This window comes from Apium graveolens, chromosome 4 (assembly GCF_009905375.1).
Source record: "Apium graveolens cultivar Ventura chromosome 4, ASM990537v1, whole genome shotgun sequence".
Taxonomy (NCBI): Eukaryota; Viridiplantae; Streptophyta; class Magnoliopsida; order Apiales; family Apiaceae; genus Apium; species Apium graveolens.
In genome coordinates this window covers 255,875,650-255,892,325 of record NC_133650.1, presented here as the reverse complement: position 1 = coordinate 255,892,325, position 16,676 = coordinate 255,875,650, and the positions used below count along the sequence as shown (strand labels likewise).

The 16,676-nt window shown below is 32.2% G+C and overlaps 1 protein-coding gene across 3 annotated transcripts; it reads left to right on the top strand.

The window, feature by feature from the left end:
- The first annotated feature begins 6,887 nt into the window (after positions 1–6,887).
- Positions 6,888–16,250, top strand: LOC141720844 (vacuolar protein sorting-associated protein 35B-like). 3 transcript variants are annotated; one of them, XM_074523484.1, is made up of 22 exons: positions 6,888–7,043; positions 7,154–7,250; positions 7,343–7,466; positions 8,691–8,876; positions 9,447–9,534; positions 9,720–9,776; positions 9,869–9,958; positions 10,047–10,154; positions 10,849–10,923; positions 10,994–11,053; positions 11,714–11,830; positions 12,199–12,438; positions 12,520–12,585; positions 12,755–12,844; positions 13,267–13,356; positions 14,197–14,286; positions 14,500–14,568; positions 14,890–14,970; positions 15,068–15,175; positions 15,265–15,368; positions 15,496–15,609; positions 15,707–16,250. In XM_074523484.1, exons 1-22 carry the CDS (start codon positions 6,945–6,947, stop codon positions 15,915–15,917), a joined length of 2,364 nt encoding a protein of 787 aa, XP_074379585.1. In that variant the 5' UTR covers positions 6,888–6,944; the 3' UTR covers positions 15,918–16,250. The 3 variants fall into 3 exon arrangements, with proteins under 3 accessions (XP_074379585.1, XP_074379584.1, XP_074379586.1); XM_074523483.1 differs by having other exon boundaries at positions 10,032–10,154; XM_074523485.1 differs by lacking the exons at positions 6,888–7,043; positions 7,154–7,250; positions 7,343–7,466; positions 8,691–8,876 and having other exon boundaries at positions 9,645–9,776; positions 10,032–10,154.
- Positions 16,251–16,676: the final 426 nt, after the last annotated feature.

Below are 16,676 nucleotides of genomic sequence, written 5' to 3'. Positions count from 1 at the left end.
GGAAGACCAAAGAAAATGAGAAGGAGGGAGGAGTGGGAAGGTGGCACAAGAAGTCAGGCTACACCATCTCAAGGAATTGTCCTACAGAGATATAACAACAGAAGAGTGATGCATTGTAGTAATTGTAGACAACCAGGGCATAGAGTCTCCAAGTGTCCAACAAAGAATACAGATGCCACATCTGAACAGACAAAAGAGAAAGATGCTGCAACTGAGACAAGAAAGAAGAAAGACACACAGGGTGCACCAGTGAAGAAGAAGGCCAAGGAGGTGGCAAGACAGAAGCTTGCTGTGAGAAGACCTACTAAGGGAATCACAATAAATGAACCACAGACTCAAGGTTCACAAACAGGCTCTAAACATCCAAAAGGCAAAAAGGACACATACAAGGGCAAAGGTAAGCAACTGGTAGAAGAAGATGAAGGAAGTTTGGATGATGACAGTGATGCTAGTGACAGGGTTGCAGAGGAGGTTTGGAAGTTGTTTGAGGATGACTACTTTCAAGGCAATGAAGGAAGTCAGAAAAAGATGAAGTTGGTGACAGAAGTTGAAGCATAAGAAGATGCACAGATGGTTGAGCTTGGAGATGATGAGCCCTTGGCCTCTTTCAAGAAAATTCCAAGGAAGAAAATGCCTTTGGTTAAAGGCCAAAATGCTGATGAGTGGTCTAACAGTGGCAAGGATTATGTGAGGTTCAGTGATGAGCTTAGAGGCCCTGTAGGTACAAAGGCAGTTTTCATGCCAACACCTGGCTTGGTGCCTTTCAGACCACCTAGGGCTACACCACCTGCAAACACACCACCTCCTAAACCAGAGCAGAGGCCAAGGGCTGTAGCAGCCCCTAGAAGTTATGGTTTCAGACTCAGCACTGAGTTAAAAAGGTTAAGTGGCTTCAAGAATACTGCAGAAGATCCAATTAACCTAGGGGAATGAATTTTTAAGTAGTGTTGCTTTTGGAAGTTTTATTTAGGCCAATTCTATTAAGTCTCTCTTGAACTTGTTATTGTTAAGACTGTTGCAACTTTTGTTTAAGTATTTGGTATCTCTTAAGACTGATGTAACTTGTGTTTGTAAGACTTATTTATGATGAATGGTTTCTATTTTGCAATTTGGTATCTGTTATATTATTTTTCAGTTATTATCATGGTGAAAATGACTATCTAATTTGTCCCAAATTATACCAAAAGGTGGTCCATATGACCTGTTCATTGATTACAACCATTACAAATGTATTCAACCATACAATCTATTCAAATCATTACATTCACTACTCCTAACTATCATTACACATGCATCTTTACTGCCATCATAAACCAACTAATTCATATTCATTACAAATGCAGCCACCATCACAGCAAATAGCACACACAACTTGAGTTGTTTTTTCATCTTTTTCTTCTCATCCTCTAACTGACTTCTTGCATCAATTAACACCTTTCTTTCCTCCTTCAAAATCTTCCTTTTTTCAACACTTTCCTCTAAGTCTTCTTGAACAAGTTTTAACTTCTCCTCCAAATAAATTCTCCGGTGGTTCAAATGAGTTATCACTTCCATTGATCTAGGGCAGAATTCTTCCTCAAACCATTGAAAAAATGGCAGCCTTCACCTTCCTACAATTAACAAATTTTAAACATTATTTACAACAATAAAAAAACATAAAAAAAATCAAAATATTACCTTTGGTATGGCACAAGTATAGAAACGCCTTCCCGGATTTTTTAAAGTCCATGAAACACATGTTCTAGCTCGTCTCCCACAAAAACACATTTTGTATTCTTCCTTCTTCACCGACTGCACAGAGGAGGAACTATCCGCACTTCTACCCATGGGGCTTTGATACTTAGACATATGAGTAGCAACTATACTGAAGGAATTGGGGAGAAAATCACAGGATTTTGATTTGTGTTCATTCAACTCTAAGAACCCTAATTTATATATGTATAAGTACTATGACATATAGACGTTGCTATTTAGCCACGTCAACAGACTTTACCGTTACATCCATGCTGTCCAAACCATCTCTGCCACGTCCACTCTCCCGTCAAGTTAACGTCCTTGACTAATGGGGAAGTCATTACTCTCAACTAGAGTGGTGTCATCGAGACCCCGATAACTAGAAAGGTATCTTTGATATGTCACCCTCACTTCAGTGACTACTTTGAGATTTAAGCCCCTTTTTATTTGAACAAAAACTCGGAATCTACTTATTTAAGTGAACTGAGTTTAGATCGTTAGCTTAAATGAGCTAGTCTTGAACATGAAAAATGAACTCGATAAGCAAACAAGTTGAGCCAAAAATTTTGTCAGTAAATTCCGCAAACGGTTTGAACTCAGCAAACTTGACTCGGATCAGATAAAGTTTATAGATATTACCAATAGTAAATTATTAATTATTTTTTTTTAATTTTTTTTGTACATTTTTCTGAATTAAACACTTAGCTTCTTTTTTTCTAAGTAAATTATCGGACATTGTTATCACTATCTATTCGTCTCCAATTCTTTATATTTTAATAAACATTATTTAATAATAAATTGTAATTTACAAAAATCAAAATTAAGTAAAATATCAAAGCATAATAAAATTTCAACACCCGTAATTTAAAAAATAACTAGTTTCAAACCCGTGTGATGCATGCAAATCTTTCTTAATATCATATAATTTTAAAAAAATCTGAATTGAATTCTTCGATTTATTCGTTTTTATTATGTACAAATCTTTCTTAATATCATATAATTTTAAAAAAATCTGAATTAAATTCTTCAATTTATTCATTTTTATTCATTTTTACTTTTATTAAATGATATAACTTCATGATAATTATATGTATACATGTATATGTTCATAATTATTTTTAGAACATATAAAGCTATTTAAGATTATAGCCTCGGTACCGGGGAAAATAATATTATTATAGCGATTTTATAATTTTTAGGGTAAAAATACAATGTCATCAGTATATTGGAACCTTAACAAAAATATTATTTTAGAGAGCTTATTACTTAATCGATAAATCATGAGAGCTATTTGAAAAAGACAATAATGTTGATTGAACGATATAGTTTATTGATCATTTTATGTGTGTTTTAAATAAGAATAATAATATGTTTAGTTAAAAGTTAATTTTTGTGTCTCCATTATGTTGGAACCTTAATAAAAATATTATTTTAGAGAGGTTATTACTTAATCGATCAACTATAAGAGCTATTTGAAAAAAAATAGTAATGATTGAACGATATAGTTTTATTGATCATTTTATTTATGTTTTAAAAAGTAATAATTATTATGTTTAGTTAAAAAGATAATTTTTGGTTCAGATCAGTAGGATATCAATTATGCTTAGTTATTAAATTGATTTATCCTTTAGCAGTGTTCTATATTATTTTATTTTAGACTGACGTCCATTATTACGACCAAATCCAACTAATTATTTTTAGTTTAATTATAATTATTTTTTTTTCGGATTGGTAATATAATTTTATTTTAGCCTATATAATCAGTATATATGATTTTATTTTAGTTGGTCGAATTATATTTTGATTATAATTTTGTGTTAACTTGGATCACTTGTATAATATTTTTTTCTGGGATGACTAATATATATTATTTTGTTTATCTTAATTCAATAGTATAATTTTTTTAACCGGATCAGTTAAATTTATTATTTTGTCTTAACCTGGTGCACATTATATCAACCAAATTTAACCAATTTATATTTAGTTTAATAAAAATTGATTTTAGTTCAAAATATCAATTAGAATAATATAGAAATAAATATATATTAGAATTTAAAATTGGTAGAAGAAGTGGATTTTAATATCAATTAATAATGATATGGTGTTTGATATGAAATAGAATTTAAATTGTCAGAAAAGGTTGACTCAGGTATCAATTAGAATCGGAATAAATCGATCGACCAACTGACCAATTAGAATTAGAATAATTAACTAAGGGTAATTAAATAATTTCAGCAAGTACTGAACAACTGACTACCAAACTTTTAATATTTCGTCTATTATAATATAGTATAGATAGATAAGTCCATGCATCATACCAATTTATGTAATTACAACCTGATATTTATAATTATTTATATTTTTTTTATATATTAGTCCCGCACATGACAGGTACATTCATACAAATTTCTAGTTGACACCAATCTTGTAATAGACGAAACATTAGAATTTTGGTAGTTGGTCAGTCGGTACTTGCTGAAATTACATTATTACCCTTAATTATTCCAATTTATATTGAAACTGATAACAAAGTCATATTTCTTATACTTTTTGTTTAATTTGCTTCATTAATTTTCAAACCAAGATCATTACGGCCGCTAATCATACCACAATCCTATTATGAATTTGTACTATAAATATTAAAAGTTTGGTAGTTGGTCGGTCGGTCGGTACTGCTAAAATTACATTATTACCCTTAATTATTTTAATTTATATTTGAATTGATAACAAAGTCATATTTCTTATACTTTTTGTTTAATTTGCTTCGTTAATTTTGAAACCTAAGATTATTACGACCGCTAATCATACTACAATCCTATTATGAATTAATATTATATTATAATAATCGGAATGAGATATAATTTGGTTTAACGGTTATCCCCTAATTTTAGTTATTAAAATAAATAAATAAATAGTGTTATATATTTGTTAAATTACTAAATTGTTAAACTACTAGACTTTGAGTACTTATACTACTAAATTACGACCAAAACTTATCATATTATTAAAAAATAAATAAATAGTGATATATATCCGTTAAATTACTAAATTCTACTGAACATAGCCTACTTTTCCTATTAAAGTACAACTACATGTTATCCTACTATTTTTATTATAATTTTATAATTATTATATATTTATATAAATATTTTAAATTTATAATATGAAAGGATAAATAATTTTTTTAAATAATAACGGGAATGCGATGCACGGGATTTAAGAGCCCCTGCGATGCATGAATGCACAATTTTTTAAAATTTATATAATTTTTTCAAATAAAAATATTTTGAATTGAATTTTTTAAATGTGTTCAATTTTTTTTTCTACCATTTTAAATAATATGACTTCATGATAATTATATTAATACACGTATATGTTCATATATTTTTAAAAATATTATAGCGATTTAATAATTTTTTGGGAATAAAAATACAAAGTTTATATTGTGTTGGAAATTTAATAAAAATATTATTTTAGAGAGTTTATTACTTAATCAATAAACTATAAGAGTTATTTGAAAAAGACAATAGTACTGATTGAACGATATAATTTATTGATCATTTTATTTATGTTTTAAAAATAATAATAATTATGTTTAGTTAAAAGTTATTTTTTGGTTCATATCAATGGGATACGAATTATGCTTAATCTGATATTAATTTGATTTCTCCCGTATTAATGGCTTACTTTATTTTATGCCCATTACTACGGCCAAATTCAACTAATTAAATTTAATGTAATTTTAATTTTTTATATCCGGATTAATAAGATAATTTTGTTTTAGTCCGAATAATTAATATATATGGATTTTTTTTAGTTGGTTAAATTATATTTTAATTATCTTGGATGACTAATATGTATTATTACGTTTGTCCTAGTTCAATATTATATTTTTTTAGACGGATCAGTGGTATTTATTATTTTTTCTTAATCCGATGCACATTATATCGACTAAATTGAACTAATTATATTTATTTTGTTTAAATTTATTTTAGTTCAAAATATCAATTAGAATAATATATCTAAATATGAATTAGAGTTTTTAATTGATAAAATAAGTTGACTTTAATATCAATTAATAATAATATAGAGTTGGATATGAAATAAAATTAATTTAAATTGATAGAGAAAGTTGACTTTAATATCAATAAGAATTGGAATTCACCACTGACTGACCAATTAAATATATAATAAATAATTAAGGGTAATTAAGTAATTTCAGCAAATACCAACCGACCGACTATCAAACTTTTTATATTTCGTCTATTATAATATAGTATAGATGTATGATTTTTAAAGTTATAAATGTCTCAAAAATTACAATATAAAATAAATTTGTTCATAAAATTCGACTTAAGAATTAAACAATATAAATTGAAAAATAAGCGTAAAGGGTGAGTGTATATATGATTATAAGATAAACACTATTTTTTATTTCGACATAACTTAGTTCCATAAAATTATAAATTATATTTTAAAGTCGGTCGAATGAAAAATATATGTGAATTATCGGGTATAACTCAACTTTGTTCAAATTTGGCTCGAATTCATTTTAACTCGATTTTTCGTAGATAAATTTGTGTTTGGTTCAGTTTGGGTTCAAATGATCCGAACTAAACATAATTTTTCGTTGAGTAATCAAACTTGACTCGGATCATTTAAAAGAAAATTAATTGTACAACAAAAAGAAAAAGAAATATCATTTTAACAATAAAAGCAAAAAGATACGGGCTGAGTTCTATGGAGTCCACCTTTTTATCGGAGTCCTCGGAGTCCATCTACGTTCTGCAAATAAAATATATTGTAAAACGTGTTATTTTGCAAAACATGTTACACAAATAGCATAACTTCAACAAAATCATGCAAATCTCATATATTTACGGTACAATATGTATGTTCTGCAATATGTTCTGCAATATGAACATTTATGTTCTGCAAACTAAACATGTTTTGTAGAATATATATTTTTGCAATGTTCTGCTTGTAAAATGTATGCAATCTACAAGATTTTTGATAGAATAGTGATGTTTGTCGAAAAATAATATGTTTTGCAATATTTTAAGCTATATTTTATTTGCAGAACATATATGGACTCCGATGACTCCAATTAAAGGTGACTCCATAGAACTTTACTCATATACGGCCATATAAGAATTGTTGAAGTATAGTTGTAAACAGCAACACACAACAGAACAGAAGGAGAGTAGAAAATGATAAGTGGAGGAGGAGGTTTCGAAGACGAAGAGAAATGGCTTGCTGAAGGCATTGCTGCCATTCAACACAACGCCTTTTATATGCATCGCGCCTTGGTAATTACTATTATTCATCCTTTTATTATATCTCTTTAATTTCAATCATTCATTTAGTTAATCAACTTATTTTCCGATCCAACTTATTCCAAACCCTAATTGCCTCACAGGACTCTAATAATCTCAAAGAAGCACTCAAATTCTCTGCTCTCTTGTTATCGGAGCTTCGAACTTCCAGACTTTCGCCTCACAAATACTACCAATTGTGTAATTACTGTTATTGTTGGTTGTTATTATGTGATCTGGATTGAATTTTGTTATGTTTCGATTAAAGTTTGTTGTTTTGTGTAATGTATTAGATATGCGTGCTTTTGATGAATTACGAAAGCTGGAAGTGTTTTTTAAAGAGGAAGATCGCCATGGTTGTTCTGTTGTTGACTTGTATGAACTTGTTCAACATGCTGGAAATATTTTACCTAGACTGTAAGTTCACTGAATTCTGTTGTGCCTCTAAATGTACATTGTGGAACAAGTCGAGTTAATCATATGTACTAATGAATAGTGTTGTGTGAATTTGCGGAAGTAAGAAACTAAGCACTTTCATGCATGGTGTCACGTTGATAAGTCGAGTCGATAGAGGTCCAGCTTGTCGTGATTAGTCCACAAAATAGTAATAATTGACTAGTCCACAAAATAATACTCCCTCCGTCCTTTTATTTGTTATCTAAATGATTGAACACAGAGAATAAGAAATATGTATAAAGTAGTGAAAAAGAGAAAGAAAAGTGGGTGTAGTGGTGGGACCCACTGATTTTTAATGTATAAAATGGAGATAATGGGGTAAAAGTAGTGTGAAAAGGGTGGAAAAGTAGGGAAATGGGGGGACCCATTGACTATTTTTGGTAAATTTTGAAATGTAAAGAAATGGAGGGGACCCCATTGACTATTTTTGGTAAATTTTGAAATGTAAAGAAATGGAGGGGACATCCAAAAAGGAAAGTGTAAAAAAATGAAAAAGACAGAGGGAGTATTAACTATTAAATAATATATAATAGTATTTATCTTACATACGTAGTTTCCCACAACAAAAGTCTAACATTCCTGTACTAATATGTATATCAATCACTAAATAGATATGTTAATTACAAACATATCTTTTGTCCCCTTCCATGTACACACATAAATGCGCTTACTATACTAATGTATACACAAATTATCCTACATATATATTCATTTTTAATTAATTTATACATACCTAAACACACACACAAAGATATATAAGTTGAGATTAGCATGTTTATTGTTGTTGATGTTGAGTAGGTTTTAATTGGATTTTGCAATAATCGACCTACTAGTCGACTGACTAGTCGATAAGTCAACTAATTAGTCTACATAGTCGACAATTCACAAGTTGACGTTTCCGGTCGACTTTCTCTTTCTCAAACCGATCGTCGACCAGTCGCCACTAGTCCAGCAAAACCACTTTTTTCTGTGCTAATAGATGTGGTGCTTGGTTCTAATTGAATTTGCACAAGTAGAGGCGATTATTGCCACATTAACTTTAAAATTTTACAAGTGTTCAGTTGTGTGATAACTTGTACTTTTCATATTGCTTTTCTCTTTTACTGCAAATGCTTTATCATAGACTTAATACATGTTATCACGACATGTAATGTTGTATAATGTTTATTTATGGTCTTCTATTAGGTATTTGCTATGTACCGTAGGATCCGTTTACATCAAGTCAAAGGATGTTTCTGCTAAAGATGTTCTTAAAGATCTCGTGGAGATGTGTCGTGCTATTCAGCATCCCATACGCGGTCTCTTTTTAAGGAGTTACCTTTCTCAAGTTAGTAGAGATAAGTTGGCAGATATTGGTTCTCAGTCTGAAGGGTAAGGCAACAAAATATTGCCTTTTATGGTTTTTCTCTTCTTGTGAATTGATTAAATTGTTTATTCGCTGTTTAGAATTTGGATTTATGTAAAATCGAACATTAAATGCAATTTGACTGAGTGAATAACTCAAAAGATTTAGAATGAATTGTACCTAAAAAAGTTTAAGTTATTCAATGATGATGGTTTTAGGATTCTGTTTCTCCAGAAATCTTCTCGTTCTACTTTTTCATAGTCATTCATGCCTTCTACTAAGTTCTCTCTCCTACTTAAGTCCCTTCTGCACCATCTGACATAGCCCTGTCATTGCTGTCAGTTTCCTTTGTTCTTTCTAGGATGGAAGTGATTAAGTGAAGCACAGTTTTGTAGTAAATTATATATAAATCCCTAACAGTTCCTAAAATGAAGTAGGTTATTATGTTATTTGTACCTAGTTTGGCGGAAAATTTTGTTTTAGCTTAATTCTACTAGTTTCTGGATTTTGTTCATCTTCTTTATGCTGAAACGTTTTCCTAGAACAAAATATGATACCCGAGTAACTGAGGGGCTATGCTATTCTTTTTGCTGCAGTGATGAAGACACCGTCATGGATGCTGTAGAGTTTGTGCTACAGAACTTTGCTGAGATGAATAAGCTCTGGGTCCGGATGCACTATCAGGTATGTGGTGTAATAGTTGTATATGCTATCATGAAACAAGCATAGGTTAGGTACTTGCATTGCCACAAATCTGAAAATGAGTCATGAGGGCATGATTTTTGGCCATGCAGGTGTTATAGTTCTTGTGATACATACATTATGGTGATCCTGAGTTGAGGCCTTCATTCGGACTTTCTGGTCTGCAGGGACCTGTCAGGATAAGAGAGAAGATGGAGAAAGAAAGGAGCGAGCTTTGTGATCTCGTAATACCAATACCCTCAAGCACTATCCTTAAATTTCTTATGGTTGAGTGTTAAGAGTTAAGACGAATTAATGCATCCCTCTGAAATTTTAGGTCGGAAAAAATTTGCATGTTCTTAGCCAGATAGAGGCTGTCGATCTTGAAATGTATAGAGACACCGTCCTTCCAAGAGTTTTGGAGCAGGTTTGATTATTTGGCCCTTCAATATTTTGTGTCACCAAATTTTGAATACAATTTTGAAATTAAAATTTTTCAGGTTATAAACTGCAAGGATGAGCTTGCACAGTATTATCTAATGGACTGCATAATTCAAGTATTTCCTGATGAGTACCACTTGCAGACTCTCGAGACATTATTGGGTGCTTTCCCGCAACTTCAGGTGCATGATCTACCGTACGATGCTATGAAATCCTTATATAATTTTTGCATCTGGGTTTTGTATATATTTTTTTGACATATAATCTTATGCTACATCTGTACTAGTTTTGGCAACTTCCTTGCTGAACCTTGAGATTGTTATGGTAGTTGACATGCACTTTATACTTTCACTGTTTGCTACAGTTACCAATTCTTTTCTTGCCTGATTGGGGTATTATTTGACATTTTGCAGATTTTAAACTTTTGAAGTATTTGTATATGTTATTATAAAATGTTCTTTCCACCTGGTGCAACCCACATAACTTTTGTTAGTCATATACTCAATTATGGATCGATTTTGTTGAAATTTGTTTGGTATTTTTTTAATGCCGCCCTTGGACCTTCCATCCTGCAAAAAAAATATTACTCATGTAGTGAGCATTCAATCTCTGTTACTCAAACATGGTGATAATTTATGTTCAATGTATATATTAATTTTAATTCCACTTATACCTATCTACTGAAATATTAGGAGATATGTGGTTTCAGACCACTATTCAGCAGGTTGTCTTTCTATTGTTTATTTAATTTGTTGCTGTATACTGAAAGTTGTAGCTACTGGATACACATTGTTTCCCTTTCAATATATAGGCAAAACAACAAAACAGTGGTAAACTTCTAAGTCATAATATTCATCCTTGTGCCTTTAAATTCAGGCAACGGTTGATATCAAGACAGTCTTATCACGATTAATGGACAGACTGTCCAACTATGCATCGTCAAGTCCTGAGGTAAGTTGTTTGCAAACACTTTTTTGGTAATCGTACTTCAGAAATCTTATTGATCTATGTATATTATCAGGTACTGACAGACTTTCTGCAAGTTGAGGCATTTACTAAATTAAGTGGGGCCATCGAAAAGGTAACTTTCATTGTTTTTTAAATATAATTTACTGGCCCTCTTTTATGCCAATCTACTGAAAATAATAGATGCTGTGCTTGGAAATGTAATCGTTTTCTAAATATAGTTTACTGCCCGTCTTTTATTATATGCCAATCTACTAAGAATAATAGATGCTGTGCTTGGAAATGTGATGCGGGAAGGTAACTAGTTATTTTGGCTCTAAATAAAGCCATTAACCAAGTTCAGAATTTTGGACAGTTATTGGAAAAATACCTTTATTAAGGTTACTTCCTCAAATCAATGTTTGATGTTCATTCACTTCTTGTTTCACAACTTAAAGTCCTTAGTATGAACTTGTCATACATTGGATGTGCTATTTGGCTTAATTCGTCTATCACTTACCAATCTGACTTGGTATCTGTCATATATCCGTACTTGTAGTTTCTATGAACTTGAAATTAATTTTTTCCATCTCTTCTGCTGTTACCATTTTATGAGTTAACTGAGCACCATATTAAATTATCAGATATTATAAAATGTCTCGTTTACTATACTTCGCATATACCATACTAGATGCACACATGTTTATATTCTTAGTTATAATTACTTTGTGACGTTCTCTTTATGCCGTCTTCTATTTTCGATGCAAGGATTTGATATAAATATAACCGATGACAGGTGATAGAAGCACAAGCTGACATGCCTATTGTTGGAGTCATCACTTTGTACGTTGCTCTCCTTGCTTTTAGCCTACGTGTTCATCCTGAGCGACTCGATTACGTGGATCAAGTGCTGGTATATTTCTTTTATGCTATTCTGATGTTAAGATATGATGGGTTGCTTGTTTTTTTTGGCATCCATATGGTGTGTGGCGTCCCGATGGCCTGCACATTTGGTCACCTTTAAAGGATGTCACCAAGTTGTGCGCCACGACCCCATAGATGCAGCAGCCATCCCAGATCTGTGTACGACTAGATTTGACGTATGGATGCCAGGTCTATAAACCATAATTAGCTTGGAAGTCAGGAAGACTACTTTATATGACCATATAGAAAAATATCAGTCATTTCTCGTATTGGTACTTGGTAGCATTAATGTACATATCTATAACATGGTCTTCTTGTGAGAGTGATCATAATCCGTCTTTTATTTAATATTGACAGGGAGCCTGCGTCAAAACACTTTCAGGAAAACCAAAGCTTGAAGATAGCAGAGCAACAAAACAAGTTGTTGCTCTTTTAAGTGCTCCGTTAGAGAAATACAATGATATCGCCACAGCTTTGACACTTTCTAATTATCCTCGCGTTATGGACCACCTCGACAGTAGCACAAATAAAATAATGGCTATGGTTATTATTCAAAGCATAATGAAAAATAACACATGTGTTTCCACTGCTGACAAGGTCCAAGTCCTCCTTGTATTCAAGTATGGTTTTTATCCTCATATATCAGATCTGCATTATTTTAGTTTGTTCGTTTTGCAGGTTGATGTATTGTTTAAGTTAATAAAAGGACTTATAAAGGATCTAGATGAAACCTCTATGGATGAGGTTTGTCAAAGTTTCTGATGTTGCATATGTTTCTGAGTTTTTCAAGCAGTCCATTGATATAGATTACTACTTACTAGCCATCTTGAATATTTTTTATATTTTCTCGTGTTCCTTCGTTAAAGGAGCCATTATCTCTCATTATCTTTCATTGTACTATTCCTGTCATTAGCTGGATGAGGAAGATTTTAAGGAGGAACAAAATTCTGTTGCCCGTCTAATACATATGTTGTACAATGAAGATCCTGAAGAGATGCTAAAGGTAATTACTTCTGGATGTTGGTAACTTGCAGCTTATTTAATGCAGAGTCAAACGATCAATGGTTTCTGCAATAGTTTAGGGTGATTTCTCGACTCTAGAATATTTGGAGTTGAATTTTGTGGAAAGCAGATATTTCTCGAAGCTACAATACAAAGAACGCCCTGGAACAGACTACTATACAAATCATTTAGCTAGACACATGCACAAATTAAAACTCTACATACAAAGTTTATTTACAAATATGCAATATCAAATCCATGCCAGTTTAGGATTCGGCTAAGAAGACTAGTTATTAACAGTTTACACCTAAACAGAAAAGGTTTCCTCATAGTGATAAGAAAATGTAGCGGATCCTTGCACTAATCATTCCTCATGGATGTGAACTCTAACTCAGGGTCTTGTTACACCTGTTACTACTACAGATTATAGTTACTGTGAAGAACCATATTATGACTGGAGGACCAAAGCGTCTGCCGTATACAGTTCCTCCTCTTGTCTTTTCTGCTTTGAAGGTTTGTATTCAGTGTTTTCTAATAATGTGTGTTGGTTTGTGATATTTGTGTTCATCCGGTTAGCACCAAGCACTGCACTTTGAATTGCTTTTCATGTCATAAATTTAGCTAATTAGTACTTTGGCACCTAGTAATTATGGTTTTTAAAAAAGTATGAAGAAACTGCAGTTCATATAGTATGCTTTTCCAGTTTCAAAGAAATGCTGCCTTGAATACCTTAGGAAATGAATTGAAAAATCACTGGTTGAAAATGGACAATTTTTTTTGTAATTTTTCTTGGATAGAAAAGCTGTAGATATGCGAGATCATACCATATTCCTTAGAATATCATTTATTTGGTGCCAGAAAAATTAATGAAGTTTGTATCCAGCCAAGAGATTTCAGTGCCTTGTGAATGGAAAAATTAGTCTAAAGTCATTTACTTTAGTGTAGGCTTCGTATTTGTTTATCTGCCTGCTGTATACTTATCATGTTTGTACTCGGGGTTTGCATGCTTTATGAATTTAACTGAAAATCTGTCATATTGATTATGACACTGCTGACAACTTATGCTGTATACTTATCATGCTGGATCTAATAAGCCATTTTTACTATATTCCACAACCTTTTCTTTATCTTCAATTTTTTTTCACCAGTCATTCAAATGCATCAGTTGGATACAACGTTAACAGATTGGAGTGGTAGACATACTGAAATATGGACTATAGTCGTGCATGTTTAGTTGTTTTAGTTTACTGTTTATTTCAACACATAGGTTGGTGGGAGAACCGGTTCTTGAGCTCATTATTTTCATATCATTGTCAAATAGACATCCGTTTCAATCACAAGTTTTGGTTGCAGTTGGTGAGGAAATTGCAAGTTCAGGACGGAGATGTGACTAGTGAAGAAATTCCTGCTACTCCAAAGAATATTTTTCAGCTCTTAAACCAGGTAACATGTTCTCTATGAGATATAGGCTATCTCAAGTCTCAGAAAAGTGGTCTTATATTTAAGCTTGACTCGCTCCAGTGTCAGGTCTTGATTCATATTTCATTGTTAACTTAGTATGTTGAGTTCGGCAACATTAAATTTCTACATCACCGTCTCTTATTTATTCCCTACAAGGACTTGGTTGCAGTCATAATGTGGTAAAGACCTTTGCAGATTATTGAAACACTTTCTTCTGTTCCATCACCTGAGCTGGCACTGAGGTTGTACTTGCATTGTGCCGAGGTAAAATTTCTCGACAGTATGGAAAATTGGCTAATAAAAACTAAAAACGCTTTCTGATGTTGTAAAATTCTTGGGCGGGTGATTCTTGTTAAGTAACTTTTATATTTGTCTGAAGGCTGTGACTAGCTCTAATAAGTGCAGTCTGCTATGAACAAGGAAAATAAACTATTATTTCAGTGGTCTACTCTGTTCACTAAATTCCACAAGCATGTTCCCTGCATGTTTTATATTTCTCAAATAGGTTGATCTTTGATTGTTTTGCTTGCAACCATCAAGCATACATTCTTGTTTGTTGAAATGCACTTGCTTTCCAATGTTCAGGCTGCCAGTGACTGCGAAATCGAGCCACTTGCTTATGAACTTTTCACTCAGGCATTTGTTTTATATGAGGAAGAAGTTGCGGTAATTTTTTATTTTTCCATTTCTTGTGCCTTGTGGATTTTGAAACAAAGGGATGTGACTGATTTGTTTTTTTTTGTCATGTTATTTGTTATAATAGGACTCGAAAGAGCAGGTGACTGCTATACACCTAATAATTGGGACCTTACAGAGGATAAATGTATTTGGCGTCGAAAATAGGGATACCCTAACCCACAAGGCCACAGGGGTAAAAATACTTCAAAGCTCAACTGTGCAAATCTAAGTTCTGGACTTTCACGAATATCTTCAATAGTTTTTTGGTTATTGATGTTTCAGTATTCAGCAAAACTACTAAAAAAACCTGACCAGTGTAGAGCAGTATATGCATGTTCACATCTCTTTTGGGTTGACAATCAGGATGGAATTAAGGATGGAGAAAGGTGTGGTACTTTTTTACTTGTTCATATATACACCTGATTATCTAGTTCACATTATAGGAATTTTATTAAAGGCTATTGTCCAAGACAACAAGAAGATGATGACGTAAAATATTTATCTGTAATTTAGGGTACTCCTTTGTCTCAAGCGTTCATTAAGGATTGCAAATGCTGCACAGCAGATGGCAAATGCTACACGGGGCAGCAGTGGGCCTGTGACTCTGTTTGTTGAAATCTTGAACAAGTTAGTGGACACTGCTGAATAGACGATGAGAACCTTTTAATTTGTTGGTTCTGTTTATAATCTAAACGAATCCTTGGCTTGATATTTAATGCTACAGGTACCTTTACTTTTTTGAGAAGGGGAATCAACATATAACAAGTGCTGCAATTCAAGATCTTGTAGAACTAATAAAGACTGAGATGCAAAGTGACACAACTACTGCTGATCCAGCGACAAATGCTTATTTTTCCAGCACATTGCGTTATATTCAATTTCAGAAACAGAAAGGTGGTTTGATGGGTGAGAAATTTGATGCTGTCAAAGTATGACATTGAGAAATTCCTGTGTTGGATCGAAAATTTGGCGGTGGACAGAAATAGATTTTGCTGAAGTGGATATAAACCGTAGTTCAATGGGCGAGAGCCCCATATCAATTAATTAGTACAGCGCCCATTTGGACTTCAGGCGGATATTGGTGTGTTGAATATACTTCTGTAATTTACCCCTTTTCAAGTTTAGCTTGCGAGAAATTCTTAACAATTCATGTAAGTTTGTTGGTATATGTAAAATGGAATTGTCTTTGCTTTTTTTGAACATCATACTGTGGAGTGTGGAGTGCGTCTGTTCTGTTAATAAGAATATCACAGTGCTGTTTAACTTCATGTTTGATCTAGCATCAATGGATAAGTTGTTTGCCAAGTGACTCCTAAATCTTTCCATCGCAAGTTTAAAACTCTTTAAAATCAACTGCCAAATGGTAAACTACAAATATCAGCCTAGTAAGTGTTACGAGTACTTATTTTGGTGGCCATCTTATCTCATGATCAAGAGCAATACCACTTACATATTACAGTGGTATATAATATTGCAAGAGATTTCAATCTAAAATTGATTTACATAGATTTCAGTAATACTCGCACATATTTATGTCAATTTCAAGTGCACAAGTTGCACGAAAGAATTTCAAATTTTAAAACAAGAAAAAGCTTTTTTCAAGCAAAATAAAAGGTCTTAACTAATTTAAATAAAACTTGTAACATAATTGAGTAATGATGTTATCAGATACACCATTTTATTTTTCCAATCTT

Bases quoted from the DNA above. Each gene is read 5' to 3' on its own strand.
- LOC141720844 (XM_074523483.1), top strand. From the start codon at position 6,945: ATGATAAGTGGAGGAGGAGGTTTCGAAGACGAAGAGAAATGGCTTGCT. The intron at 7,251-7,342 runs GTAATTACTGTT...GTAATGTATTAG, and splicing joins TCACAAATACTACCAATTGT to ATATGCGTGCTTTTGATGAA. The intron at 9,959-10,031 runs GTTTGATTATTT...AAAATTTTTCAG, and splicing joins TTCCAAGAGTTTTGGAGCAG to GTTATAAACTGCAAGGATGA.